The 27355-nt window shown below is 42.6% G+C and overlaps 1 protein-coding gene across 3 annotated transcripts; it reads left to right on the top strand.

Annotated features, from left to right (window-relative positions):
• The first annotated feature begins 493 nt into the window (after nucleotides 1-493).
• Nucleotides 494-23963, top strand: MOGAT1 (monoacylglycerol O-acyltransferase 1). Of its 3 annotated transcripts, none has more exons than XM_042041909.1 (6): nucleotides 494-1048; nucleotides 11033-11211; nucleotides 11606-11807; nucleotides 14411-14585; nucleotides 18122-18321; nucleotides 21078-21331. In XM_042041909.1, exons 1-6 carry the CDS (start codon nucleotides 955-957, stop codon nucleotides 21080-21082), a joined length of 855 nt encoding a protein of 284 aa, XP_041897843.1. In that variant the 5' UTR covers nucleotides 494-954; the 3' UTR covers nucleotides 21083-21331. The 3 variants fall into 3 exon arrangements, with proteins under 3 accessions (XP_041897843.1, XP_041897842.1, XP_041897840.1); XM_042041908.1 differs by having other exon boundaries at nucleotides 495-1048; nucleotides 11036-11211; nucleotides 21314-23963; XM_042041906.1 differs by having other exon boundaries at nucleotides 498-1048; nucleotides 21314-23963.
• The last annotated feature ends 3392 nt before the right edge of the window (nucleotides 23964-27355 follow it).

The following is a 27355-nucleotide window of genomic DNA, read 5'->3' on the forward strand; positions in this document are numbered from 1 at the left end:
GGGGAGGGGGCGGGCGGCGCACCGAGCCCCGGCAGCGCGGCGGGCAGCTACGGCAGTGACATCAGCGCGCGGCAGGGACCCCGCGCTGTCTCCGGCGCTGCGCGGGAGGGGCGGCCCCTGTGGGACCGCGAGTCCCGGCGGTGCCGCTGTGTCTGTCCCCACGTGGGGACTGCAGGTCCCAGCGCTGTGGGATGGTGAATCCCGGCGCTGCCGCCGTCCCCATGGAGAAGAGGGGGAGGGGGAGGAGGTGTCAGCCGGGGCAGCTCTGTGCAAGTTTCGGGGAGTGTTTTCTGTTTCACTCCGAAGTTTTATTTTGACGATCCCTGTCACGGACACCCCGGGCGAAGCGCCGCGGGCGGGAGGAGGCTGTGCGTTTGTTGGTTTAATTAGAAACGAAAGGCTTGACGCCAAACATTGCAGGAACTCTTTTAAGTTCTGGGTCAGCTCTATAAGCTCTTTAGTGGTAAGAGCCTTAAGCGCTCCCGGGAGTGCCAAGTCTCCGGTCGCTCCAAGGGAAAAGCCCGCCCGGCCCGCCAGGGCAGCGCAGGTGCTGGGTGTGCGGACGCACCTGGCTCCGCAGGCGCGGGGCTCGCTCCGGCAGGGCGAGCAGAGAGCTCCCCCCGCCCGGTGTCGTCTGTGCGGAGCGGGGGGAGCCGCGCCGGCCGCCTGCGTGAAGAGGGGGTATAGCAACCGCCAGCCCCCGCAGCCGCGCCCGGGCTCTGCCCGCTCCAGCTCCAGGATCAGGTTTCCCGCGGCCGGGGCGGGCGGGACCGCCTCCCCGTCCCCGCCTGCCGGGCCCGCGGCCGTGGGCAGCGCTGGCGGCGGGAGGGGCGCGTCCTGCACGGCCGGGGCCGCGGCAGAGCGGCGCGCAGCGGGCAGGTGCAGCGGCTGAGGCTGCGGCTGCGGCTGGAGCCGGCAGGTCCGTGCCTCCCGCGCTGCTCTCCTGCCGTCAGCATGAAGGTCGAGTTTGCCCCCATCAACATCCCGCTAAAGAGAAGGATCCAGACAGTCGCCGTGCTGCAGTGGATCTTCTCCTTCCTCCTGCTGGGTAACAGTCTTCCTCCTTCTTGCCCCTGCCCCAGAGAGAAAAGGGCAAGAAGCGGCTTTTTCCGTGACCAGCGTTACCTGTGGGTATCGCTCGGTGCCAGCCCGTGGCTGCACGTGAGTGCCGAAGCGGCCAGGGGCGAGCAGCTCCCGACGATCCCCGGACGGGCAAGAGCATCGCACTTCTTTCTTCCCTGAAAGCTTTGGATGGCTTATCCTCTTTTTGGGGTGTCTATTTCTTTCTATGGGTTCTTCTTCAAATACCATCCTAAAAAGCTAGTGTCTGTGGTTCCTCATTGAGGCACCAGTAGGTTTCTGACAGCAACTTTTTTATTGAACATGAGCATAAATTCTGGTACATGACTAATGCTGTTTTCATTTGTAATTTCGTAAAATAACTTTATATGCTGTAGGTCAATAAAAGTCTTATTTAACAAGGTGATGAAAATTAATGGGCATTGTCAGTGAATTGGCTCAAATGAAGACACTTCTATAAAAATATCTTCACTGACTTTAAGAAAGTGTTGCTAATTCTACTTGGTAATCTTTTTCCACTGATTGTTCCTCTATAATTAATGTTCCTAATATCTTAATAGACACCTATCACCAAGCACCTCTTTACTGCAGCAAATCTTATTCACATGGGTAGGTGTCTTGAACTTGATGAAATTAATCACTTGATAAGGTAAAATAAGCCTTAAGCTCTATGAGACTAAATCCATGGATTGTATAAATTGGAAAGTGGTTATTGAATAGTCTGTTATGTGGTACAGAGCCACTGCTTAGCTGTGTATTACTGGAAATGCTGGAACACTTCAAGATCCTCTATGCTCTAGGATTTACAAGGAGAAAAGGAGTGTGCACATATCTTCCTTGTATGTCTTGCAAGTATATTATCCTTCAGATGGTCTGATGTCTTTCCGATTTTTTTTTTTTAGCCCACACATGAGAGGCTTGGGGGAAGTATGGAGGGTATGAGGCATCTTCACAGATTAATCAGTAGATGTTCTGCTACCTCTAAATTATATGTTGTTAAATGATAAACAGTTTATGTTTGTGGCTACATTGTAAATAGTCTGTACTTTTAATTTTCTGTTATTGAATTAGGTCTTGGCATGAGCCATTATTCCAGTCTCATAAAGCAGTGGAAGTTCAGGGGCAGGTGGAAGAGAACAATTTTTTTTTTCCTAACGTAGCAATACTGCTGCAGAAAAACACATCTTTCTGTGCTTACTAGAAGTGATCGGGTTGCAGAAAATCCTCTCTCTGTAGTTTAGCAGGAAAAGTAGGCAGCTGTCTTCTGCAGCTGGGAATGCCAAGGAAAATCAACAAGGAAATGGTCTTATGTCTGGTTATGTTGAGTATAGTGAGTTCAGGTGATCATGAAAATATCAATTTGCGAGAATCCTTGGTTAGCAATTTGATTCTAATAATAATTATCTGTTTGTGCTTCATGGGGATGTTTATCTTTAGAGCTGACCAAGGTGACCTTGTCATTTTGTAGGTGGATGCCTTCAATCATAGGGCAGCCAGTGATCTGGCCAAAAAGTTTCACTTAGCTGCAGGAAAATTCAGGTGGATGAATCCTAAATGACTTAAAGCAGTGAGAAATGGGCTGGTTTCTGATGTTCTGGACTGCCCCTGTGTCTGGATTTTCCAGTTTGTTGCTTGTTTTTTTTTTTTTTTTTTTTTGGTTGTTTGTTTGTTTTTCCTGAACAGATGTTGTTTGTTTGTAAGCTTTTGAATTCAAAAGTGACACTTTCAAATCAGGGAGGGGATGCCCCACTACGAGTGAAATACTGTGTGAGTTCATCACAGAACAGATTGGAGGTTTAGGCATTCTTTGGGTGTTTGTGTGTGGCTGGAACTAGTTTATGCCAAGCACGATCTTATGTTGATTGTCTGTCTTGTGTTACATATCTGCATGTGAAAACTTGAACAGATAATGCCCTATGACAACTAATGATTCATGATATAGATAGAGGGATTCTGTTCAGAGCAGTGAATAAATGGGGTACTGGCTTAGCTGCTAAAGTTGCCCATCTCGGTATGTTGTAAGGTGCCATAGCTTAGTAAAATGAACTATAGGACTAACAGATGAAGTAAGATAACTCTGAAAATTAGTGCTCTGATTGACAAAAGCTGAATCAGTTAATGATAGGCTTCATATCTGGGGAGTGACATGTGAAAAACAGATCTGGCACACTGAGTAAACTGAAAGGAGAATGTGAGCCTATTGCAATTTAGAATTCACAATGTGACTTGGATAGAAGACTCTTGGTTTCATCTTCCTGGTTGAGAAATGTAAAATGCCCTTGCTCTCCAGGCTTGCTTTGTTGTAATGCTGCATGGTTTTCTGAGACTGTGGAATTGATGACTGAAAATGCCCTCTTGCTTGTGTGACTGACAATCTGGCCTGAAATACAGACATGCAATAGTTGTTGAAGCCTAAATCTCATCCCCACTGTAGAAAGAGCGAATCAGTCAACAGATACTGAAAAAAATATCAGCAGCAACCTGGTACAACAAAGTTCTGCTTCTTCATGCAGTGTACCAGCTTGGGCTGGATCTGCACTACAGATCTATTGCTTCTGCTGTGTAGCGTAGGCAGAGTAAACATGCCTCTGTCTCAAAAAAGCTGTACAGATGTGCACAGAATTTCATTATATACAAAAGGAACCTCTTTAAAATTCTGGCTGTAAGTTCCTGTGCTTCCTTGTTCTGTGCTGCAAGCTGCCAAAGTTCACCCTCAAAGGGAAAAGACAAGTTTTCATTGTAACAGTGATTTGCCTGTTCATTATCCAGGGGCATGACACCAGAAGCAAAAATAAGTTCTGAAATACTGGGATATGTATGTTTCTGGATGAGAGAAATGCCCATTAACAAATTCCCACCATGTGTTGGCTGAAAATGCCGTACGGCTTAATATCTTATGTTCTCCAAGTGCAGCAGACCAGAAAAGTTTGGGTATAAATTCCATGAAAGAGGAAAGTGTTTTAATTGGGCTTCTGTCTTTTGAAAGACAAGTGTTATCAGTCTTGAGTCCAGAAAACTAAAGCTGTTAAAACTGAAAACTGGCAAATGCTAAAATCATGCTATTTCTCACTGTATTAAACACAAATCCAAAACAGCTTCAGGCTGAAGCACAATGTCAAGCCATTAGTGTTATACTGCTGAAACAGCAAATACGTGAAGTTTTGCAATTTCATAGTGCCTACTTTGGCTAAAAAGCCAAACTAGACAATTTTCTATAGATGGTAGTTTTTTTATGCTTGTAATTACTGTTATTAGAAATTCACTGGCTTGGCCAGGGCTGACAGACCTGGGGCAGGTCTGGCCCTGTTCCGAGCTCGTGCAACGCCTACACCGTGTCTGCCTTGTGAGGCTGTGTGCTGTCTGCTCTTGATCACTCTGTGCCGTTGTCCAATGCAACTTCAGGCAGAAAGTCACCTGGAGAAATGAAATCTCCAAGCCTGTAAGTGCTGCTGGACTGACAAAGCAAAGAGGTTGCATAACCCCCATTTTTGTGTCATAGGTTTCATAGTGCATGTGCTCTAAAGAAATTGTCACTGTCAATGAGTGCAACAGATGTGCTTGGTGTTTGCAGGAAATCTTTGGTTTTAAGCTTGGAAATATTTTTCTTAAGAGCTTTGAATTAATTTTGCTGCATTTACCAGTATGTCTGATATCCTCCCTATTGGGAACAGGGGTAGGTTTTCTGTTTCTCACACAGCACACTGCAGTTGAGCATTTATTCTTGGTGTGTGAGCTGTGTGCCTCAGTATTGCACATCTGTCAGTGAGGTTCAGTTTGTATCAGGAGGTGAGTAGTACCCAGGCAGGAGGTAGATCAAAGGGTTCTTTTAAAGGCAAAACCATTAAAACAAAGAAAAAAATCAGATTTGGTTGGAGTGTTGTTTTCCCAGTGCTTTAGCCTTTTGTTTTCTTTTCTCTCTAATGTACACAAATCAAATGACAGTATTTTTGAAGAAAATAAAGATAGAAGGTGAGTTGGTGACCTATGTTCCTGCTAACTTGTGTGCCCCTTATGTGAAAAGGGACAGTGGAGTTTGAGCATGTACAAAATCAAATGCAAAACTGAGTAACTTGAGTGGAGTGGTGGTGTCTTGGGCCAGACAATGAGAGAGGGAAATGAGAATTTAACCCTACAGCAGGGATACCAGGGTTTTTCTCTGAGAAAAAGTGATGGTAGGGGAGAATGGTGCATCTTCTAAGGCTCACCTTTGGGGCCCAGCAGTGTCCCTGGTCTCCTCACTGGGGGTTTAGGAAGTGACTGTTGTGCAGGCACTCCTGTGTTTATTTGCAAAACCCTTAGTAGTACAAAATCACTGTATAATACAAGGTATCCTTTAATATGCACGAAGACCTTGGTATATATTAAACTACATCCTGTTCTCTAGTGATTAAACTTCTGTGCATGTAGGCTGAAGCAGTCTGTTAACTGAACTTGCTGGAGACAGTTTTGAGTTGTGGATCTGGCTTCCCCAAAAGAATAGAAATGATGAAACATTTGCCACAGAGTGTGAGATTACTGCTGGAATAATAAGTGGTTTCTGTGTTGAGAAAGCAGGTGTCAGTGTAATGTGCTAAGGCAAATATTAGCCTTTCCTGCAAACGCCATGATGGTTTGTTATCTGGTGCTGATTTAATTCTTCAGCTATAGCTGGATAACTAATATGGTTTTGTTTTTCCTCAAAGCCTTTTTAAAAAAAAACTCTTTTGACACTTAAGAAAACTCAGCTAAGCTCCATGAGTCTTTCCTAGCAAGCTGGCTGGTATTGCTGCTTGTTTTTGAATACTCTGTATTCATCTATCCATGAAGTTTATTGGTGGCCTATGGGTAGGGACGGAAGTGTGATTGCAGAGAATAACAGGGTACTTACTGACTAGTATGTGTAGGAATGCTGCCTCTGTTACCTATGTCTTAGGGAGGGAATTTAACCATGTGTCTATTTGTTTGTATTTCTCAAAAATAAGAAGAAAAACGGTTCTTCTGTGTCAGGCCAGAGACCCTGTATCTGAACGTAAGTGATAGTGAATGCCTAAGGAGAAAGAAAAGAAGTGGGAAATATGTAGACTAAATTTGGCATTCTGTCTCAGGATTTGGCAATTAGTAACTTGGGGATTTATGGTATCCAGACCACTCTACCTCCAAGTCAGTTGTCTGTAATGCTCTGTATCTCTAGTTTATCAGTATTTGCCAGTGGAAGATCTTGGGAACTAGAACCAAATTTCAGCATAAACAGGCCTCCAAAGCTTGGCATCTGAGGGTTTATGTTTGTTATCCTAGTGCTGTTGAGATACTGCTTCCTTGGTAGGAATGCTCAGATATCCTTGTGGCTCCCAGTTGTAACCAATAACCTGACAAAGGCCCTCACAGGAGACTGATACATACTCAACAAATGCTGACTGCCCAACCACCTCAGTTCTGGACACCGCTACCAAATTCCTGGGGCTGCCAACAGTTTTCCAGTGCAGTTAGTTTAAATAAACTCCCTGCTTTTTCTTTGCTGGCAAGTCCTTATCTGCCATGGATAAAAAGCGTCAGCAGGTTCCTGTGTTACTGGTGGAAAACTGTATATTGACGGAATTGCACAGAGTAGTAGGCTTTAAACAGGACAGTAGTAACATTACGTCTCCATTTTTTAAAAAAGAGGCTTTCTATGTAAAAGCTGCAGAGCAATACTCTGCAGAGGCATGAACTTGCTTACTGTTGCTTTGGCAGGCTGCCTGTTCTCAGGTGTTGCCTTTTGTCTCAGGTCTTACTTTGGTGGGAATACTGGAGTCCATTTGCTGTAGTTGTTATTTTATTTGAATTTCTGTCATTTTCTTCATGATATATAGAAATAATTTAGAGAATATTTTCAGAAATTAAGGCTGATTAATTTTTTTTTCCTGCATGAAAATATCCCGTAAGTGGGGAAAATAATTTTTTTAAATGCCAAAATCAGCTGATCAGTGTTAGCTTGAAGGATAATTGAGAGGAGCAAATGTTCACTAGGGATGAAAACATCACTGCAATTCTTCTGTGTTCCCTCCAAAGTTCTGTTCCCAACCCAGCTTAGGGACATTGCTGCTCTGAAAACTAAGGATGAGAAAAGCACTGGTTTTTTGTAGATACATCAACATGGTTGTTGAATAATGTAGTTTTTCTTTTTTATTTTTTTTCCCCCCATGTCTGTGTGGTAAGAAATGAGCTTTTCAGCTTGCTTTGTGTATTGGTACACACATGTACTCATAAAGCCCAGGGAGGGGCAATGCTAAGAATCACTTCTCCGCCTGTGTATTTACTAGGATGCCAGGGGATAAAGATGGGGGTTTTTACCATGTCCTTGGTGGGATGAGGTTCAAATTGCTGAACTCTGAATGCCTCCAGCTCTTTTAAGACAGAGGAGCATAATGTGTTTAGAGAAACCTTTGCTAATGGTATGTGGGACATGGCAGGAACTGGCTCGGAGCTGTCCTGAGTTGCTGGGCAGTCCTGAGGTTTTGGAGTGAGCTCCTTTGCATGGTTTTTGGAACACTGCAGAGAGCCTGTAGTGCTGCTTGGGGCGAGACCAGCACCCCTGGCACAAGGGACACACCTGCAGTGCCCAGGCATGCTGTCCATGACTGCTCTGAGCATAATGGGAGCCTTCTCTTCTAGGGACAATCTTACATTCGGTGGCTTTCACGATAGATATTAATTAAACATTTTTGATGCCTTGGTAACTCCAAAAGCATTTGAAGCTTCCAATTTCTAGATTTAACCTGTGCTGTTTTCCTGCTTCCTATCTCTGATATTTAACTGTTTTATGAATTTGGTGCCCCCAGCTGCAAACTCAGAGCCTGTTTAATGACTGAAGGATCACGTGTACAAACATCATTGGGCAGGATGGCTGCCAGTACTGATAGCTAACACTACATAGAGTGGTTTTCATCCGTGTGTTGCAAAATATGAGTATCCATGTGTTGTAAATGGAAAATGGAGAAGTGACACATCAACATTGGCTCACAAACCCAGTGTTCAGAGTTCCATGGCAGTGATTTGTCTTTTATTCTATATTTCCTCCCCCTCCACCCCCCCAATCCAATATATCACAAAGATATTTTTCAAAGCTCTAATTCAAGTTCAACCAAAAAATTACGCTTAGAGCGTACACTGTAACTACACCCAAGGACACAATGATGCAGTAGAGTGACAAATCCCAAGTTATTCACCTTTTGCCTGAAATTTTTTTATGAATTTAGTTAAAATGGTTGCTATTTATTTACTCACTGTCTTGTTTGAAGGAGAAAACATCAGGTTTGTGTTTATAGGCTCACTGGTTTTGAGTCATCACTGTTTAGGTCATCTTGCAGGCTCTTAATTCATTGAAATAATGAGGAGGTATGGCAAAAGGAATTTGCCTGGCATGTCTCATTGGGAATGCAGTAATCAACTTTGTCCTACAAGATGCTGAGCTCCCCTTAGGAAGCGCTAACAGCGTACTTATCTCCCCATACCTTGCATGCACTCAGGAATGTGTCCTAGCTAAAGCAAAGCAGCAAGCTTGTTGATCTTGTGTATGTTTGTCTGCATAGGATTAAGTACAACTATCTGGGCCTTCTCACTGCTGATGTAATTAGGTCTCACAGCAAAGATGCTTTGCTACAGAGCACTTTTCAGCTGTTTGCTCGGGAACTGATAGCAAAAAGCCATGTGATTCTGTGTTAAAAAAGCCCTGTGATTCTGTGTTAAGCTGAAAGTGCTTCTGAAAGAAAGGGTCAGAAATAGAACTACTTACCAATTTTTGCATAACAACTTGAAATTAATTGATTTATAGCAGCTAAAAAAAACTTCTCATACTTGTTCAAACTTAAACCAAGAACCTTGGCATCCTGTCCAAATTAGCATTCCTAGAAATTTCTGTAGTTTCAGAATCTCTTCTTCAAGGAACAGGTAATGACTTTTCCTCAGTAGATTTCTGTGCCCTATTTTGGACTGATGATAGTGTGGGATTCTCTGTGAAATTGAGTGTCATATTTCACCTGTGTTACTTGTCTTGCAATAATGATGTTCCTTAGAATTTGTTTCAGTTCTTGTGAGCTTTCCACATTGACTTTGAGGGTCTGTGGGCCTCAGTTAGCTGTGGTGTTTTTCAAGACCTCTTACTCAAGTGCTTTTCTGTGGAAGACTGGGGTTGCTTGTATGAGGAGGAAGCAGTGAGCTTCTGTACTGAAGAATTCTGTACCGAAGAATGGAGTATCCTTGAAAATGGTAGATTTGATCCTGCTCCTGCTTTTGTTTATGGTAATTTCCTTCTCCCTTCCTCAGAGGAAATGCAATTCTTTATTTTTCTGATCGTATTCCTGCTAGAAATGTGGATGTTCATCCCCTTCTTTCCTACTCACTATAACCAGCAACTTTGCTTGCTGTGTCTGCTTCTGGATTCTGTGGTAGTTCTCAATTGCCCCAGGACAAGATATCCAATTCTATTCTGAATGCACAGTCAAACTAGGCACACGAACAAGCTGGTTGAAGTTCAGAAGAAGTAAATATTCAGGTTGGAGGAAATGCAAGTCTGCCTGTAGACCAAGTTAAGATCTCAATTTCAGCAGCTCAAAATCTGCTTAGTCTAGGGAATCTGCTGACTTTTCAACACCCAAGTAATATCTCTCTTGAATAAAGGTGATCTGAGCTAGGATGAGTGGGTTTTACTCTTGGTTCATCTGTTTATTGTAAAGTTTTCAGTTCTGGTGATATTTACATTGTGTGAGCCAAATTACTGCCTGAAGTATTTCTATTGTTTCTTTTTAATTCTGCTCTATTTAGTGGTGTATTTAGCTCAGTATGTTTCACTGGTGTAACTTCTTCTAGGACTTCACGGGATATTGCCCTCGTGAAAGCCAATCAATTGTGAGACATAAAGTACTGCTTCTGCATTGTAAAATGTCTCTGAAAAACGCCAGGTTCCTGCAATGCTGCCCATTGAGTCTTCCAGTGAGAACTAGGTCCTGTTTTGCTTGCCATTTTATAAATTTATGATGCTAAAGCTCCCTTGCAACCTGGACTTCAGCATCTGATCCATGTGCCTGCTGGGGTTTGTTCAGGAGGTGGCAGAGCAAGCAGGCTGCTGCAGGGGTACCACGGGGCAGAGAGCAGCAGGCCCTCCTCCTCAGACATCTCTGACCAGGGCTGCTCAGCGTGCTGCAAGACTGTAAAATTCTGCAAGTTCTACAAAGATAAAGTTTCCATAGGATTTCCCTGAGTAATTCTTTCAAGGTTGAGCCCAAAGTAACACACTGTATTTAACCAAACAACTTTTTCTTGCTCTTTGAATTGTGTATAATACAATTCTTATGTATCACTATTGTAGCATGATGTTACCCTTCTTACTAAATTGGGTTTGAAAGTGTCAGGACTTACCTGCTGTTGTGTTCCCATGGCACCACTGAACTTCCCCTTTGACTGACATGTTTAGTGGCTGAAGCAGAACCTCTTAATGTTTTGGTCTTGTCTAGTGCATCTCCTTGGCCAGTGACAGCACTTTTGGCTGGGAGTAGAACTACCACCCTCATATTACAGGTAGAGAAGATGAGAAACAGAATAGAAAATGATTGCCCAACACCCCTGTAATTAGAAAAGAGATGTTGCTATGGCTCCCTTTCCCTTCTTTCCTTCCGCAGCTTTCCTTTCTTCTCACTCCCTGAAGCATTACATCCTTGTTAGCTCTTGCTGTGTCCTTTTATTTTGCCTTAGGTAAACCAGATGCTCTCTACCAAACGTCCAGTTGTTCAGTAGAGGGAGAAATAACAGACTGAGGTGATACACTCTTGTGATGTTTCACCCTCAGTGTAACAACACCGTGTGGAATAAGCTGAGTTCAACTTGTATGCATTTTGAGTGAATCTGTAAAAACATATCAAGGCTGGGCATTCGGGGTCTTAAAAGGACACAGATGTGATTCATGCTTGCTGTGAATTGAATCACTTCTTGTCTCTTGTAGCAGAGTTTTGCTGTGGATTCTTTGTGATCCTGATCCTGGGCAACTTCTGGTTCCTTGCTGTTCTGTACCTGCTGTGGCTCTACCTTGACTGGGAAACACCATGTGCTGGGGGCAGACGGTCCCAGTGGGTCAGAAGCTGGACTGTCTGGAAGTACTTCAGGGAATACTTTCCCATTCATGTGAGTAAAAGGTTTCTCACAAACAGCTTGAACAGACATAAGCATGGGCAAACATCTAAGATTCATCTTTGGTAAATTCTAATACTTACTCCAGGGTGAACTTAACTTCTTTTTAAAACATGGGAAATCTGAGATTTAGTGACAAAAGGGGACAGGGCCTGGTTTTGTACTTGGACTGTTGGGTCATAAGATAGTGCTTCAGCACAGCAAATGCTAGACATGGTATCCTGACATATCTACTTAAGTCTTGTTTATCTGTAAAGCAGGACAGTAGTTTTAAGTGCTCAGAAGGAATTGCATTGTCATTGCTTTGATGTCCTGTCAACGTGCAATCGCCATAGCTGTTGTTTTTGAGGTAAATATTATAATGTCCACCACTGACTCTATTTTTCAGCTTATAAAAACTTCAGAACTGAACCCAAATCACAACTACTTACTTGGCTTTCACCCTCATGGGGTCCTAGTAGCTGGAGCCTTTGGAAACTTTTGCACCGATCCTACTTTCAAAAATTTATTTCCTGGGCTTACTCCATATCTTCATATCATGCCCATCTGGTTTGGCTGTCCCTTCTTCAGAGAATACATAATGAGTGCTGGTAGGTAAAAGCAGAATGTCTCAGCTGTTGATCCATATTTTAGCTTCTATTACAAATGTAGAGTCTTTTCCTCTACTTATATATGGTAAGTAATTTCAGAAGGATCAGTGTTGGTGCTAAATTTAACCTCTATTTTATGATGAACTGTTGTGGCAAAACAATTTGAAGGTTTTATTAATAGTTTTGTAAACTATATCACTCAGTTGTTTTTTCTTTCTGAAAAAAATTGCTGGTTTTCCTTTGAACTGTGAGACAGCAGTCCAGAGTACCCATTATATACAAGAAGAGAAGGGCATAATAATTTGTAATGTTATTTAGTCATTGGGCAGGCACTTGTAAAACTAATTCAGGCTAATCTCTTACCTGAAGGGCTTAGTCTTGCACATTACAAATATCTTTCTACTCAGAACTTAATTACCTTCTTCTGATTGAAGTCCCATGATGCAAATTTGTGTAATTTTAATTGAGATGTAAACTCTAAAGAGAGGGACCTTTTTTCTCTGTTCTGAGAAGCATGTCATAAAGGGGTGATATTCATGACTGGTGCTGCAGTAATAAAAGATAAAAATAACAACCAATCAAGTTGGGGGAACAGAAGGATGAGAAGAATTAAATAAGGACGAGTGTTCCACCCCAGTGGTTTAATCCAGGAATTATTTTACTTAATTTCACTCAACTACAGCATTTAAGTATGTTCTGATGCACAAGACTAACTTTGGGAGACAGAGATCTAACTTAATTCCTGACTGCAACACAGATGCTGCAATCTCAGAGAAGCTGTTCCACTGCTCCATTCACAGAACCATGCCTAGGATCCTGCCCATATTAATATCAGAATTACTTATCTATGTATGCTTCAACATACCAGAGAATGCCTTTCCATGCAAATGTAATTTCTGAGGGTGTTCTTTGAGACTTGCTAAGTGAGGGATTGGCAGTGTTAGACCATTGCAATTTTAAACACTGTCTTTTAATCATTGTCTGGAAGTCAGATTTATATGTTTTTGGCATCTTGACCAATGGGAACAAATATTTACCTGCAGGATGAAAAACAGCTGCAGTAAAAAGCACACTAAAGAATAACCAGCACTGGAGCTCGGTTTTCACAGGTATGCAGCTGATAAATGAGAGGGGACCTTTGGTCTAATACATGTTATCAGTCAAAGCATAAAACACTTGCAAAATCCTCCATGTCCTGAAAGCCATGCTCCTGGCACAGTGTTTCATCTCCCCGTCTTTTTCTCCCTTTCTCCAAAACCTGCAGTTGCTGCCTCGGGAAGCGCAGTTGCGGCACTCCTGGGCTCCGGTGCGAGCATGGAGCAGTGCCCTGCATGCAGGCTGACAGCTCAGCTTCGGCAGGAGACAGATTTGTCCTGGGAAAGGCAGCAGCTCCTGCTTTCCTTTCCAGGGAAAATGCATGCTGACATGAATGAACATCACTTGAATTATTTGTGAGTCTCAGGTCGGCTGCATTTTCAGAGTAACAGTGACTGTGAAGGCATATGTGGCAAACGGATGTAGCTTTTCACTGAGGTCTGAACATGCTCCAGTAACAAGCTATTCCTCTTGATGGCCAGCTCTCAAAAGTAGATCACAGTCATCTTCCCTCTCTTATGAAATTTTTATAATCCACATTGTAAAGTCCCTATTAGAAAAAAGACCAAGTGGGTAACAGGATATCCAAAAGGGTGTTTTGATACCTGTAAAACCAACAACGATGTAAACTAGACATGATCTCTTAATTGTCACTCAGAGTGTATGAATTCAACACAGTGTAGTTAAACATGGCTTCTGGTAAATGGGAGCAATATAAGCCTTTGAAATAAAACTTAGGGCAAAAAGGAACCTTTGAAGGATTAGGTGCATATCTGTTAGAAAAGGGATTTTTCAAAGCACCAAGTCCAGAGCAAGATCTAAGGAGATGATAAAGTCTTATACAGCAGTGTGTGTCTGATGAAGTATCTGGATCAGCAGGAGTACCAGAAAGGCTTCATATAATCTGCTATTTTAGCCTAAATATTGATGAGTGCTGGGGCCTGGTTACTAGAGAATGAGCTGATGCAATCATTGAGAATGGTACAAGTGAGTCTTTTCTGCTTCTTCTAATGCTGTCATGACTTTTCCTTAGATGGAGCTGCTACTTTAAAGCTTTGAAAATAATGGAGAGCTATGCTTGGCACTGTAGCTCCATGTTTGAGTTAACAAGTCTTCTGTTCATTCTGTTAACCCCTCTATGCCTGTATTTATATGCACCTGCTTCATGGCTTTAGCTCCTGCCTCTCAGCAGTGCCTGCTGCCATTCACCTCTTCTGCTCTTGGGCACAGAATCTCTCTGAAGGGGAGTTAAGTTGGCAGAAGAGCACACCCTGAAGAACTCAAAACTCTTGCAATAGGCAACAGCATTTAACTCATCAGTGTGAAATCAAAGCACGTGCCCAAAACCAAATCTGTTGCAAATTGAGGAGGTTGAACCCAAATCTTTGAAATATGTTCTGTGCTGTTATAATTTTGAAACACCATTTATAGATTTAAAAATATTCTTAAATTCCACTGTACTTGTACATGAAAATCCAGTGGTCACTCTAAAATGTTTCCTCCTGAAGGAATGGTTTCTGCATCCAAGGAAAGTGTCTCATATGTGCTGAACAATGAAGGAGGTGGCCATGCATCCGTCATTGTGATTGGAGGAGCAGAGGAATCTCTGAATGCACATCCTGGAAGTCTAACATTGAACATCCTCAAGAGGAAGGGCTTTATTAAAATGGCCCTGAAACATGGGTAGGTCTTCCATTAAGCATGCTTTGAATGCAGATGGATTCTTAAATATAATTCATATTATATTAAATTAGAGAATTTGAAGGAGTTATTTGTCTAAGAACATGCAGATGTCTGGCACAGGAGCCAGTCTGTCCACCTAGATCCAATCTGGGACTGTTGAAAACTCCTTTGACTTTCATAATTTGTAAGAAGTAGGTGTTATTAGCATATCTTGTTTCATTTCTGTTGTTTCTTGCACTAGCAAAGAGTAAGAAGTATGAAACAGTATTAGTAAACCTTGGCTGGTTTTGCTGAGTAGAGCAAACATTGTGCTTTCTACTCTGTAAATTGAAGATATGTTAAGGTAGAATTTTCTGATCATTTTAAGCAAACAAACAAACAAATTGGAAAGCCAGGCCCTGTTTTATTAAATCACTGAAAATTATGGTCTAGGAAGATTTGTTTTCACTATTATTCTCAAGACTTTCTTTTGAAGATTGCCATTTGCAAAAGTAAATTCCTGGGAATTTTTGGTGAAAATCTCAAGAAAAACTAGGTAACTTTTTACTATCAAGCAGCCATCATGGTGTAATTAAACAGAGATGGTATCAATATCTTTTGAGTGATTTACATAGTATAAGCTGTTACGTGTTTCCTGGACTGATCTAGATGGTTTGTATATTAGAAATATTGGAACCAATGATTTGTTCCTGCTACACTTTCTGAACAGCTCCCAGGATTATGCATTGACATGTGAAGCAATGAGAAAAAAATACTAGTTTTGAGAAATCTGTAACAGCTTTTTAAGCTATTAACTGGAGAAAAGGTCATCTCTGAGAAGAGGAGCTCTCTGCTTTTTCACGGCATGCAAAAAACTAGAAACTGTTCTAGAAACTGTTCTGTGCCAAAATTCCAAGGGCACACGTTTCTTATACATATCACTAGGATTCTCATAAAGAATTTTTTTACTAATAGAATGTAACATTTTAGTATAATTCGTACCCAGAAACAACTCTTGTGTATTTGAATTAGGACTTTCGTGTCTAAATGAATCTTTACTCAATTTTTGCTCAACTGTTGATTAATTCAGTAGGATCCTCAACACTCTCACTAGCTTTTACTTATTTTAACCATAAAGTTTAGAAGAATAGTTAGGTACTTTTTTTTTTTCTAAGCATGTTGATAAATGTCTGCTCTGTCATATCACAAAAGTTGGTGGTGGTTATCTCTTACCTAAATTGATTTGGATTGAGAAATCAGATATACCTGTGCCTCTCATGACCTTGATTTCAAAAGTATCTCCAACACATAACAACAAGAGGAGAACACTTACAAAACACAGGAATGGCCCCTTTACTTACTCACTTACTTTGGTTCCAGTGATGGTTCTTCTCTTTCTGAAAGGGTCGTAGCTGTCTAGAGCCCCCCTCTGGGTGACAGTGCCTGTCTCTGCCTGAGTGGCTAAGGGCTACACGTCACATGGCCACTGTAACCAGCAGGCTACAGGTCATTTGTACAAACACCAGCACAAAAACCTCCTTCTACATGCCTAGGAATTCTGACTTCATATCTCTCCAGCAGGGCTGTGGGACAGGGTGAGTCTGACAGAGCTCTTGACCAAAGATTTGGCATCCAGTAATTGCTTCTGGTTTTAATGTTTTCTTTTTAACAATTAACAAAATGGGAAGAAAATTTCCAACTCAAGTGGAAATGAAAGGGCAAGCAGGGCTTGTGGGATGCAGATGAGAAGATCCACCTGCCATCAGTGCCTGCACACATTCGTGGTGCTCATGATCTGCAGCAGCAAATACCAACACAGGAAGGAAGGGGCAATGCAGAGATTTGTGCTCTGGCCCTGGCTCTTGTGCTGCCAGCACAGAGAAGCTGTGTTCCTCAGCTAGGAGCTTGTCAAATGTGGCCTGAATATGTCAGCAAAAGTCCTCGGCACTTCTGCAAAAGACACTTTGGTCCAAGGTAGTACAAATACCTGATATGAAGAAATCCTAAAGACACAAAACAAATGATGAATCAGCTAACTTATCTTTAATTTCACAATCTTAAGTTACTTATTTCTGTGTCTCAGCCTCCTACATAGGATCTTGCAAAAGCCTTCACTAGATTAAAACAAATCCCACAGTGTCAGGATGCTATTGCACCACAAGATGTTCCTGTTTGTCTTAGTGTTGTAGTAAAAAGTCGGGTGTTTACACAGCCACAGTAAGTACCAGGCTTTATGATATCTCCTTTATAGGTGGCTAGGTGATAAATCCACTTGAGAAAGAAACTTTGAGCAGACACTAGTCAGAATAGTATGTGGGAATGATAGTCTGTCTGAGTCGTCAGGCTAAAGAAGCTGTTGAAGCCATTGTTTTTTTCTGTATAGGTAGATTTTGACTGTCCACAGTTCTTTCCAGCCAGCTCTGTCCTCAGTGCATCCTCCTCAGGCATTCACAGCTCTGCAGAAATTAATTCTGACAATGTTCTGGCAATACTGCTATTTTACAGTAAGGTTTTTCTCGAAGACAGTGGAGGCTGAATAGAGCTAAGATGCAGAAACTAAGATTTAAGTAAATCAAATAAAACATCCCTGAATCCTTTGGAGACTATTTAGGATTACCTTGATTTTTTTTTTTTCTCTAAACTCTGTAGAATATTTAATGAATCTAAGCATTAATCAAAAACCATACTGCAGCCAAGTTTTTAAATACAATGCTGGGTTTACCTGCTGGAAACAACTGCACCAATTCCATCCACTCAAGTAGTTTGTCCAGGAGCTAGTCAGTGCCTTTCCTCCCAAGCCAATTCATGAACTGAACGAGAACTGAATGAGAATTCATTAGGCTGTGCAAGAGCCAAAGTGAGTTCACATAATTTCTGTGGGTAGGATTTGACCCCTGGTAATACCGTTATTAAGGCTACTGTTTTCAAAGAAGTCCAGAGGAAGCAGGGTTTCACTGGGAATTGGACAGCAGAGGAGGAATCTGGCACTGCACTAGTGTCTGTGAGGGTGTCTGGTTTTTATCATGGTTTTTGTGCTGAAACCAAGGGCACGCATTACTCCGGTCAAAAGACAAGGCAAAGCCAAGATCTGGTTTTGATGCCACCCAGCTGGGAGCACTATAAGGTTAGCAACAAGGCTTCTTTGCTTGCCAAGGTAAAAAATGGAGTGGAACAAGGGTGGACTTGCTGAAATAGTGGTGGATAAAGTCATGCTTATGCTATATGCAGTTACGCGTTTTCATCATTCTGAACAGTACAAATTGCAATAGGTTACCAACTAACCAAATAGGTTACCCAATAACCAACCAACTAAATACTGCCAAAAGCAAGTTGATAGCTGTGTGCCAATCACTTTTTTTTTTTTTTTTGTAAACAGAAACCAGCCAAGGCATTCAAAAAGCAGCTGCACGTGAGAAGAGTTGAATGCCTGTTGCTGATGAAATCTAAAGCTGCTGAAACTTTCTGTGCTGGTCGTTGTGAAACTATGTGATGCTGATGTGAACTGCAGTGCAAGTGCAGGCTGATGTAGAATTCTCAGTGTCCTCTTTGTTTTACAGGGCTCATCTGGTTCCAGTGTTTTCCTTTGGTGAAAATGAACTATTCAAGCAAGTTGCAAACCCCAAAGGTTCATGGCTCAGAAATGTACAGGAGAAGTTGCAAAAGATAATGGGCTTTGCTTTACCACTATTTCATGCTAGAGGAGTATTCCAGTACAGTTTTGGCTTAATACCTTACAGGCAACCTATTCATACTGTTGGTAAGTTCCCAGCACCTTTTCTAACGTGTTTGCAAATGTTTAGAAATTCATCAGTGTGCTGCTAATATCTGTAGATTTATAAATCTGTTCTAACAGAAAGAGTTGATTGCTGTGCATCTCAAACAAGTATGTGAGGTTTAAATTTTTTTTTGATTGCTGTCCTTCCCTGTTAAAAGGGGCAGTTCTTTTCCCTCTTTCCCCTTTCTGTCCCAGGCCAAATCTTAGTCTTCATTCTCAGTTATCCATAGGCTTTTATCCTAGGCAAGCCATAAAGAAATCCAAGAGTTGTCCAGTTTTTATGAGAGGGCTGCCACAGCTCTGCAGCTGCGGCTGTGGTTTCTGGATGCTGTAGCTGTTTTGTGAGAAGCCCAGACCTGCAATTTCTTATCTCTGCAGAGAAGTAGCAGTTGGATGTTGCAGCTGACGCACAGCCACTCCAGCAGAGCTCTGGAGCAGGGCTACTGGAAGGAGCTTGTGTGGTCCTGACCTGCTGCTCATCAGGACAGAAGGAGAGATGCAGGAGGAAAGGGAGAAGACACAGTGTGGTGCCACAGCCCTTGGGCAGGCTGCCACTTAGATGTCTTTGCAGGTCTTTAGGGTGTTTCCTTCCCTCTTGGTTTTCTCCCTTGGAAAGATCCAGTCATGTTTAATTGTAAGCCTGCATGCCATGGTGACAGGCAGTTCAGGAGAGTGTTTTTCCCCAAAAGCTTTCATTACTGCCCATCTACTCTCACTGGAGTGTGGAAGTGAATATATTTTTAATGGTTTTACTAGTGCTATTGACAACCACACCTTTACAAAATAGGTGATGCTGGGTGTCATGCAAAGGCATTAGCTGTCTGTCTGTATATTTTTTGATAAATCATTTTTAGCCAGATTCTGACCTGAGTGAACTAAAGAAAATTGAGCTGTTCTGGTGTTCCACAAGGGACATTGAAGGTGGTCCTCCCTTTAGTGGGGGGATGATTTGATTATAGTATGAAACAAATAAAAATATTTATGACAAAAATGTAGCTCTTTTTATGTTAAATTTTATGCAAATCTCTGTTTTATCCGTTCATGCAGTTAAATATTTTGAAAATATTTAGTTTTTAAAGCCCACATTGTATTCAGACAGGCTAAAAATGTCACTTATTTTAAAGCCAAAAAGTTATCAAAGCTTTGGAATGAGATGTATTGAATGAGATGTATATGCAGCAATTTTTATTTGGGCTGATGACACTAGGACTGTTTTGAAGCTTAAAATGTCTTATTCTTTGAGGCATTTCTTCATCATGACAAGAGCTCAGGAGTGCTACAAATCAGCAAGACCAGAGTCTTGCAACAGAACTTGTAAGAACTCATGAAATCATTTGCCTTCTGTGTCTCTTTCCCCATGTTTGATAACTATCACAATGTCCCTGTGTCCTTGAAAGTGTGTGGGGTGTTCTTGGTATGGCTCAACATGACTTTGAAAGCATTGGCTCAGCTCCTGAGAGCTGCAGAGGCACAGTGAGCTCACCTGAGGTAATGAACTGTGCTGTCAACGTAGCCAAGTATGGGTGATTTCACTCCTAGTTCAGAAGCCATGGATCCAAGAGCCATTCAGCTAAGCCAAGATCTGTGAAGTTTGTGTGTTTTGGGCTTGATGAATGAAGTATTTTTGGCTTTCCTTTATGGTTTTTTTTTTTATTACTGCTTTTCAGAAATATCAAATATCAAATTAAGCAGGCTCCTTAAAGCTGCACATAATATTAGAGAGATGAGTTTAGTTTTCAATTCCACAAGAAATCTTCACTCTTGAGAGAAGAGACTGTTGCAGAAGGGCTTGGGGACTGTTTGCTGTTTCCAGTCCTGCCTCTGGAAATCCTGTATTATATGTGTATTGATTTCACACCCCTCTAAGGTATTGCTCAATCCAGGGCTGGGTTCCCACCCCAGCCATGTAAAGTCTGACTTTCAGCACCACACAGGGCCCGAGAGCTGTTAGCAGTTGGAGCTGCAGCAGGAAAATGCAGGCTCAGCTCTTTGTGGTTCTGGCTAGGCTTCCCTTTAGTCATCACTATCCAATCTGAAGTGGCAACATCTGTTGAAAGGGATTTTTAGGTGCCTTTGGAAAAGCTCCTGAAGGTGCTTTTAGGTCTCTGTTTTTCCAGACTTCCTCTGTAATCCCAGTCAGGTCTGTTAAGGTCTTGGTGCTTCCAATGCAAGAACAGCTGTCAAAATCTGGTGATTGAACAACACAGGAAAGACTGAGGTCATGGGAAGCTCCTCTTAGCAATCCACTTTTTAGCCATAGCTTTTTGTGGAAGAGAAGGCTGCCCGCTGGATTTCCATGGAGTTGCCTCCCATGGAGCAGGTAGCAGGCTTTGCACAGTGCATGGAGAGCATTTTGGTTCCAGTCACATTAGTGGGCAATGGATGGTTCCAAGACACCTCGCAGGGTTTAGGGGATTTGCATGCTACCCTCCCTAGGCTGAGGTCACCAACAACATTTCTGTGCAGTAATATCCATTGTGAATAAATTGGAAGATAAATATTTCCTTCAGTCCTGTTCATGAGACTGTGTGGTTGAGGGCGCCACTGCCCTCTTAAGCATGTGCCTCACACTGAGTAGTTTTACTATTCAAATCGGAACAGAAGACAGAAAGTACATTTTTTTAAATACTGTGTTGGACTTGTAGACAGCACGTAACCCATGGGATTGCATATTGCAGTGTAAATTGCTCCTTCAAGTTAGAGCTTATCACTCTTCTCATGTGCTCTTTTGCTGGCAGACTGAAATGTTGGGCAGGGGGGTTAATTCATTTTACGCGAATGTGAGCAAAAGGAAGTGGAAAACCAGACCCAGGACTCAGGCTTGTGAAAGGCAGGATCAGGCCCCAGGGTAAGAAAATTGTGCTGTGATTCTGCCATCTGGCTGGGAACTGTGGTGGAGCTGTTACGGAAGGGACAGCAATTCTGCTTAAAAAGAGATGTCAGTGAAGCTAATGCTGTTGTGTTTGATTTACAGTGGGAAGCCCCATCCCTGTAAAACAGAACTTGAACCCCACCAATGAAGAGATCGATCAGCTTCATGCATTGTATCTACAGAAACTAAAGAAATTATTTGAAGAACATAAAAGCAATTACGGCATCCCTGAGCATAAATCTCTCATCTTCGAGTAGCAAATTACAAGTTGTAATTCCAAATCTCATGCAAAGAAACAGTGTCTGCTGAAAGATGTCTTTCTTGCAATCCATATTTTGCAATCTCTAATTATCCTTATGTAAGGAATACTTTTAAGAAGGGAATATTAGATGATTTATTGATTTTTATCCTATTGGGCGGTGGGGGGAGGGACCTTTGGGATGCAAGCCTTGAAGTCAGTGCTGTTTTGAATGTCCTTTTAGGTTCATATGTGCCAGAAATGCGAGTGAGAGACTCCACACAGGTATTCTTACCACCATGGTACCTACCCATAGCTTGAGCATAGGAAATTGCCCCAGCATGAGATCACTAGCAGAAGTAAAAATCCAAGAAGTATTTGATTAGAGGTCGAGAGACTTACCAGCATTTATCAAACATGACAACAGGTTGTTCTCTGAACGTCAGAAACCCCTGCTGCTCTTCCACGGAAATGAAGGTGTGTGTTTTCAGCAGATGGCTACTGTAAACTACTTACATGAGAATTCAAGACTAAATAGGAGCCTTCAGCCCTGCATAGGATACTGGCAAAAACAGTTTGTCCAAGTCATGGAGCAGAGCAAACCTTCTGTTTGGGGAACTGTGTTGAGTTTGTTGTGTGCATGTGCGTGCTGGGTGGTGGGAAGCACTGAATGATGTGACTTTTCTGGAAAATCTGTGCTTTGGCTCGTAAGTTTGGAAGATGAAGCAGCTTTGGTAGTTTCAGCCTCAGAAGAGATAGCAGGCACAGAACAGGAGAAGTGAGGGAATCATGGGAACTCTTCATCCTGTGCAAATTAAAAATGATCCTATGTCAAGCACTTGCACAGAAGGAAAGGGAGCCCAATTTGTTCAGTCAGTTCTGAAATTTCACCAAGGAAAGTGTACTTGATAATGCCTTTTTTTTCCCCCCTGACAGCTGTGGGGAAGTATGTGTTATGCTGGTGCTGCAGGGTGACACAGTGTGAGCATAGCTCTAGGGTGCAGCAGGTTAAGAGGCTGCATTGTATATAAACTCAGTGCCTGAATTTGAGAAAAGATTTATCCTTAATGTGGATATCCACTTCAGAAAAGAAAAGAAAAAAATCTTAGCCAAATACTTTTTCAGTGAAAATTCCTATGTCTTGGAAATTATTGTGCATGGAAAGAATTGTAGTATATTCCTGAATTTTTATGAGATAAATTCTTGTATTTGTACGTGCCTTCTGTCTGCATGCAAACTTTTCAGATCTGATGTCAGTGAAGAGTTTGCTCTGCTTTAAGCTGTTTTGGTGCCTGAATATTACATCAGTTAGGTGGTCTGACAGGTTGTGCATGGGCTTATCAGGCAGCTTGGGCATCTTCATTTGGCTCAGTTCAGCACTGAGATGCTCCAGGAATAGCAGCACTGGACACATTGTGTATTTGATTGGCTGGAGGCTCTTAGAGGAAGCACAGCTGGGGCTTTGGGAGCAAGGTAGAACTCTGGGAAGAAAATATCTTAGCAAGATGAAGGTGTTTAAAGAAAAGAGTAGACATTACTTCTACGGAGTGAGCTCTGACTGAAGCAATGCCCCAAAGCCAAACAAGTATTTGCCAGACAGAGCGGATGTATGTGCTCCAAAAAACCCTCCAGCAACAAGTTGGTTTCCTTAAGAGGGCTCTTCCTTCTAGTGACTCTTTGTCATCCGGATGTAAACAACCCTGAGCCAATGCTGAATCCTGCTCTCATTTTCTCTACAATGACACAATCACTCTGGGAACCAGGGCTGGAATTTGCAGTGCCTGAAGAAGCCCCTCTTCCCTGACAGACTGCTGCCAATGTGCCCACAATTCACCTCTACCTGAGCTTTCTTGGTGCCATGTGTGCTTGCCCTCCCTTCCCACACCTTTGCTGATCACTGGTGATCACTGTGGTGTAGGTATCTTGCTTCCTCACTCTCTGTCCACCTTTCCCTGGGTTGAGATCTCTGGTCTCTATGCACAGAAAATACTTAGTGGTGGCTTATTCAGCAGAAATGGGGTTTAGGAGCAGGGTTTGAGAAGAGGAATGTGAAGGATTGGTTACGTGAGAAAGGGCATATAGATTCTTTGCAGCTTACTGATCTGAGGAGCTGGCTACATGAGAACGGGCACATAGACCCTTGCAGTTAGCTGAGCAAGGTCTCACAGAACACTGCATTACACATTATGTGTAACAACTGAAGTTGCAGAATATCACATGTATCTTGCTCAATAACTGAACCACCATTGAGTCTTATTGCTGAGCTATGGGTTTATCTGCAGAGTTAGCAAGGATAGGTTTTGGCAGCAAAACAATAGACATCTGTGGTTAGAAGGCCAGAGGAAAAGGAGAACTGCTGACCACAGAAGGGGGACTAAAGGAGGGTTAGAGATCGGCTTAGACGACGTGAACCACTTAGAATGCGCCTTTTACGAATATGCATAAGCCTATTATTGATAGTCTATAAGAAGCTTTGGTACAATCAATAAAGCAGATTCCTGTTGTTCACTCATATTGAGTGTCTGGGTTTCCCCTCTATCGCGACAGAGGAAGCACAACAGCTGTGCATGTTTGACACCGGCTTAAGATCAGGATGGTTTCAGCTCTGGAAAGGGCATGTTTCTAAGGAGGCAAGTTTGTTACCTGGGAAGAGGTTTCAGGGTCCTGAGGATTGTACAAAGTGATGATCCCTGAGCAGTTGCTTTTTCTTAGCCAGCTATGTGAAATTTCCTTTGGATTTGACTCTTTGCTGCCTGCCCTGATGAGTAGTGCTGATCATTCATGAAAGAAGAATTTGGAATCTATGTCAGACTGTTCTCTCCTAGATCATCTGCTCTAATGAGATACTTCCTCTCATTCTCTGTTCTTCTTCCATTACCTTAATGATACAGAAGATCAGGCTGTAAATTTAAAAATACTAGCATTGGGTTGAGGATGGGAAGTAACAATGGTTTTTTGTTGATCAAATTAACCAAAACTTTTAGAGAATATGTGGATACCGATTTTGGAACAGTATCTGGCCCAAAGGGTATCCTACAAACAGGCTTTCCTCTGAATTCCATGAGAAAATTTTCTGTGGGCTCTGTGTACCATCTGTAACTGGCTGAGGTAGAACAAGTAGGGATTGTGTTACTATGGCTACTGATACTGTCATTGCTTTGTAACAATGGTGATGGTAAAAGAAACAAAAAACCTAAAAAACCCAACAAAAAACAACAAACCAAGAAAATCTCCAAACAGCTCAAGTATTTATTGTTGCTCAGTTACCACTGCATATTGCTTATGATGGTCCTTCCAAACTACCTTTTATTAACCAATTGTCTAGTGTACCTAGGACTATTTTAAAATAGAACTTTTGTCTCTAAACGTGATAGACATGGGTCATCTAAAATATTTACATCTGTGTTAGTGTGTGGATCTGTAAAGAAGCCCTGCAATCCACAGCCCTGGCAGCCATAGACCCGTTTTGGCTACCACAGGCACCAATCCCAGCACTGCTGCAGCCGCTAGGAGGCTGCCCATATTTGTTGGAGCAAGAGTCTCCAGCTGCAGTTCCTGCTGGACAAAGCAAGAGCAAGGAGCTGGTGGGAATGGTGACACCATTTCCCCCAGCTGTGACTGGAAGAACTGGGGAGCACTCACATTCCTGGTGGGATGCCCACACTGCCTGGGGCCTGCTTCGTGGGGTGTTTCTCTTTGTGCCTTTTAATGCCACACGTAATCCCAGGAAAGCCAGCCATCCATCAACAGGAGAAGCTCTGCCTCTGAAACATGCAAACACTGCCTCCCTGACGTGCTCAGGATGAAGTACCTGCCTGTTCTCTCATGTGTGAACACCTCTGGGCCAAATTCAGTTGGCAGACAGTCAGTCCTGGAGTATTTTTACTTTACTACACAGCCTGGTTTACACTTTGTAGCTTTTTATGGTACCTGTATAATATGAATGTCAGTTGTTTCAATGATAGCTGTGACAAGGAGGTGTGAGATAATAAAGCTTTGAACCAAAGTGGGCTTGTGCTGACTGGATTTCAGATACTCATCACTGCTGTTGGGTGAGGATCCTGGCTGAACTTGAGGGGTCACATTAGCCTGGCTGTCAGGCTGTACTCTTATTATGCTGAGAAATCTGGATGGATTGCTTGCTGCAGTCTCCTGAGGAGAGCCTGAAGCCAGCTTCCCGCTAGGATTCCAGAGGGTCTGAGGAAGAAGTGACCCACAGCAGGGAAGGGCTGGGCTGTAGCAGCCCACAATCAGTGCGAAGGGGGCACAGCTGGGAAGCTGGAGCATGAACGGGTGGGCAATCCTCTGAAGAGCTGGTGAAATAACAGCTTTTGGAGTTGAATTCAATTTCAGTTAAAAGTTTGAATTTTAAGTGCAAGTTGCATGAAGGAGTCCAAATCTTAGTAATGGTACCCTGGAGAGAAAAAGCCTGGCAGAGACTCTGCTTCACTGTAGGAACTGGGGAGCTAAACAGCTGCTTGGAGTAAAAAATGTGTTGCACTTGCCTGTTGGGAAGAGGAAAACTACCCACCTTACAACAGTGATGTATTTAATGGGGTTTGTTTGTTTGTTTTAAAGTATGGCAATATAATGCAGCACTAACAGCTGTAGTGACAAGTATGAATTCCAAAGCCTGGGAAAGACTAATTGTATTTTGTTACCAGTTCAATACTTTTTTAATGGAATGATGCCACCTTGCATCTTAGTATGGCACAAAGAAGAAAAATGGGTTAAAAGTGGCCTTGCATTGTTTTGAAGCAGCCCCATTATGTGTATGCACCTGTGTAAATTGGAGATGTGTCATGGGTCATCAGTGGATCAACACCACATCCTGGCTTTGCTGAAGTACAAAAAAAAAAAAAAAAAAAAAGAAGCAAGTTATACCTGTAAAGCAAGAAATGGAAAAAACAGGGAATGGAGAGGAACTGGATGTTCATGCTTCTCAAGGTGCTGCAGCAACACTCATCCTGATCACAACTGGTTGTGATAGGTAAGTGATGCTACCTCCTTTGCCAGGTAGTGGATTCTGAAGGGATTTGGGTGGCCTGAGGGATGTAAATGGTTTTTCAGCTGATGTTTCTTGAGGTTGGTATCAATTTCATGTCAGCTGAACTGCTCAAGCAGTGCCTATAGAATTCCCTTGTATTTTCTGTTTAGTAGACAGAATAGAGCTGCAGAAAAGGATGGGGGGGGGGGGCGGAAAGGAAATTAGTTTACTTAATGTAGTCATATGCTGGAGAAATATATCCATCTAAAAAGATAACTAAGAACCATAGGTGAGGAACCATATCCTTTATGGCTGCTTTTCATACCCTAATACTGAATTTCACACATAGAACAAGCTTGGGAAAAGCCTTTTCCAGTGCATAGAGGAAGAGGCTCCCTTAAAGCATGAAATACTTCTTGCCCAATTTTCCATCTTGGACAGTAGTAACAATTAAAATCAAGCTTTTCTTGGCTAGCATGAATCAACAGTGGGCTTGTCTTTCCCTTCTGCAGTCAGCAAGCAGTATATAATCCTAGGGAATAGGCGTGTTAACTGGAAATCTGGCATTTTCCCTATGTGCAGAGCAGAGAATGTCCTCTAGAGAGGTAAATTATAGTGTTTTCCAAGGGAAATTGTTTAGGACTAATTCTTACACATAGTAATAGGGATATGTATGTGCTATAAAACACTCTGAGGTCCACGTTAAAACAGAAGCCAGGTGACTGATTCATTGCTAAAATTTATGATATTTCTCGTTTCAGTGGCGTTTCTGGTAAGTGACAGCACTGGCTTCTGAAGTTTCTAAAAGTAGGGAACGCTGGACTGCGCGGGGTGCACGGGCAGAGCTGCGCGGAGCAGGGGCCGAGCGGAGCAGGGGCGGAGCGGCGCGGGGCGGGGCGGGGGCCGAGCGGCGCGGAGC

The sequence above is a fragment of the Corvus kubaryi genome, unplaced genomic scaffold (assembly GCF_017639235.1).
Source record: "Corvus kubaryi isolate FWS band 111438036 unplaced genomic scaffold, C.kubaryi_AGA036_p1.0 37397, whole genome shotgun sequence".
Lineage (NCBI taxonomy): Eukaryota > Metazoa > Chordata > Aves > Passeriformes > Corvidae > Corvus > Corvus kubaryi.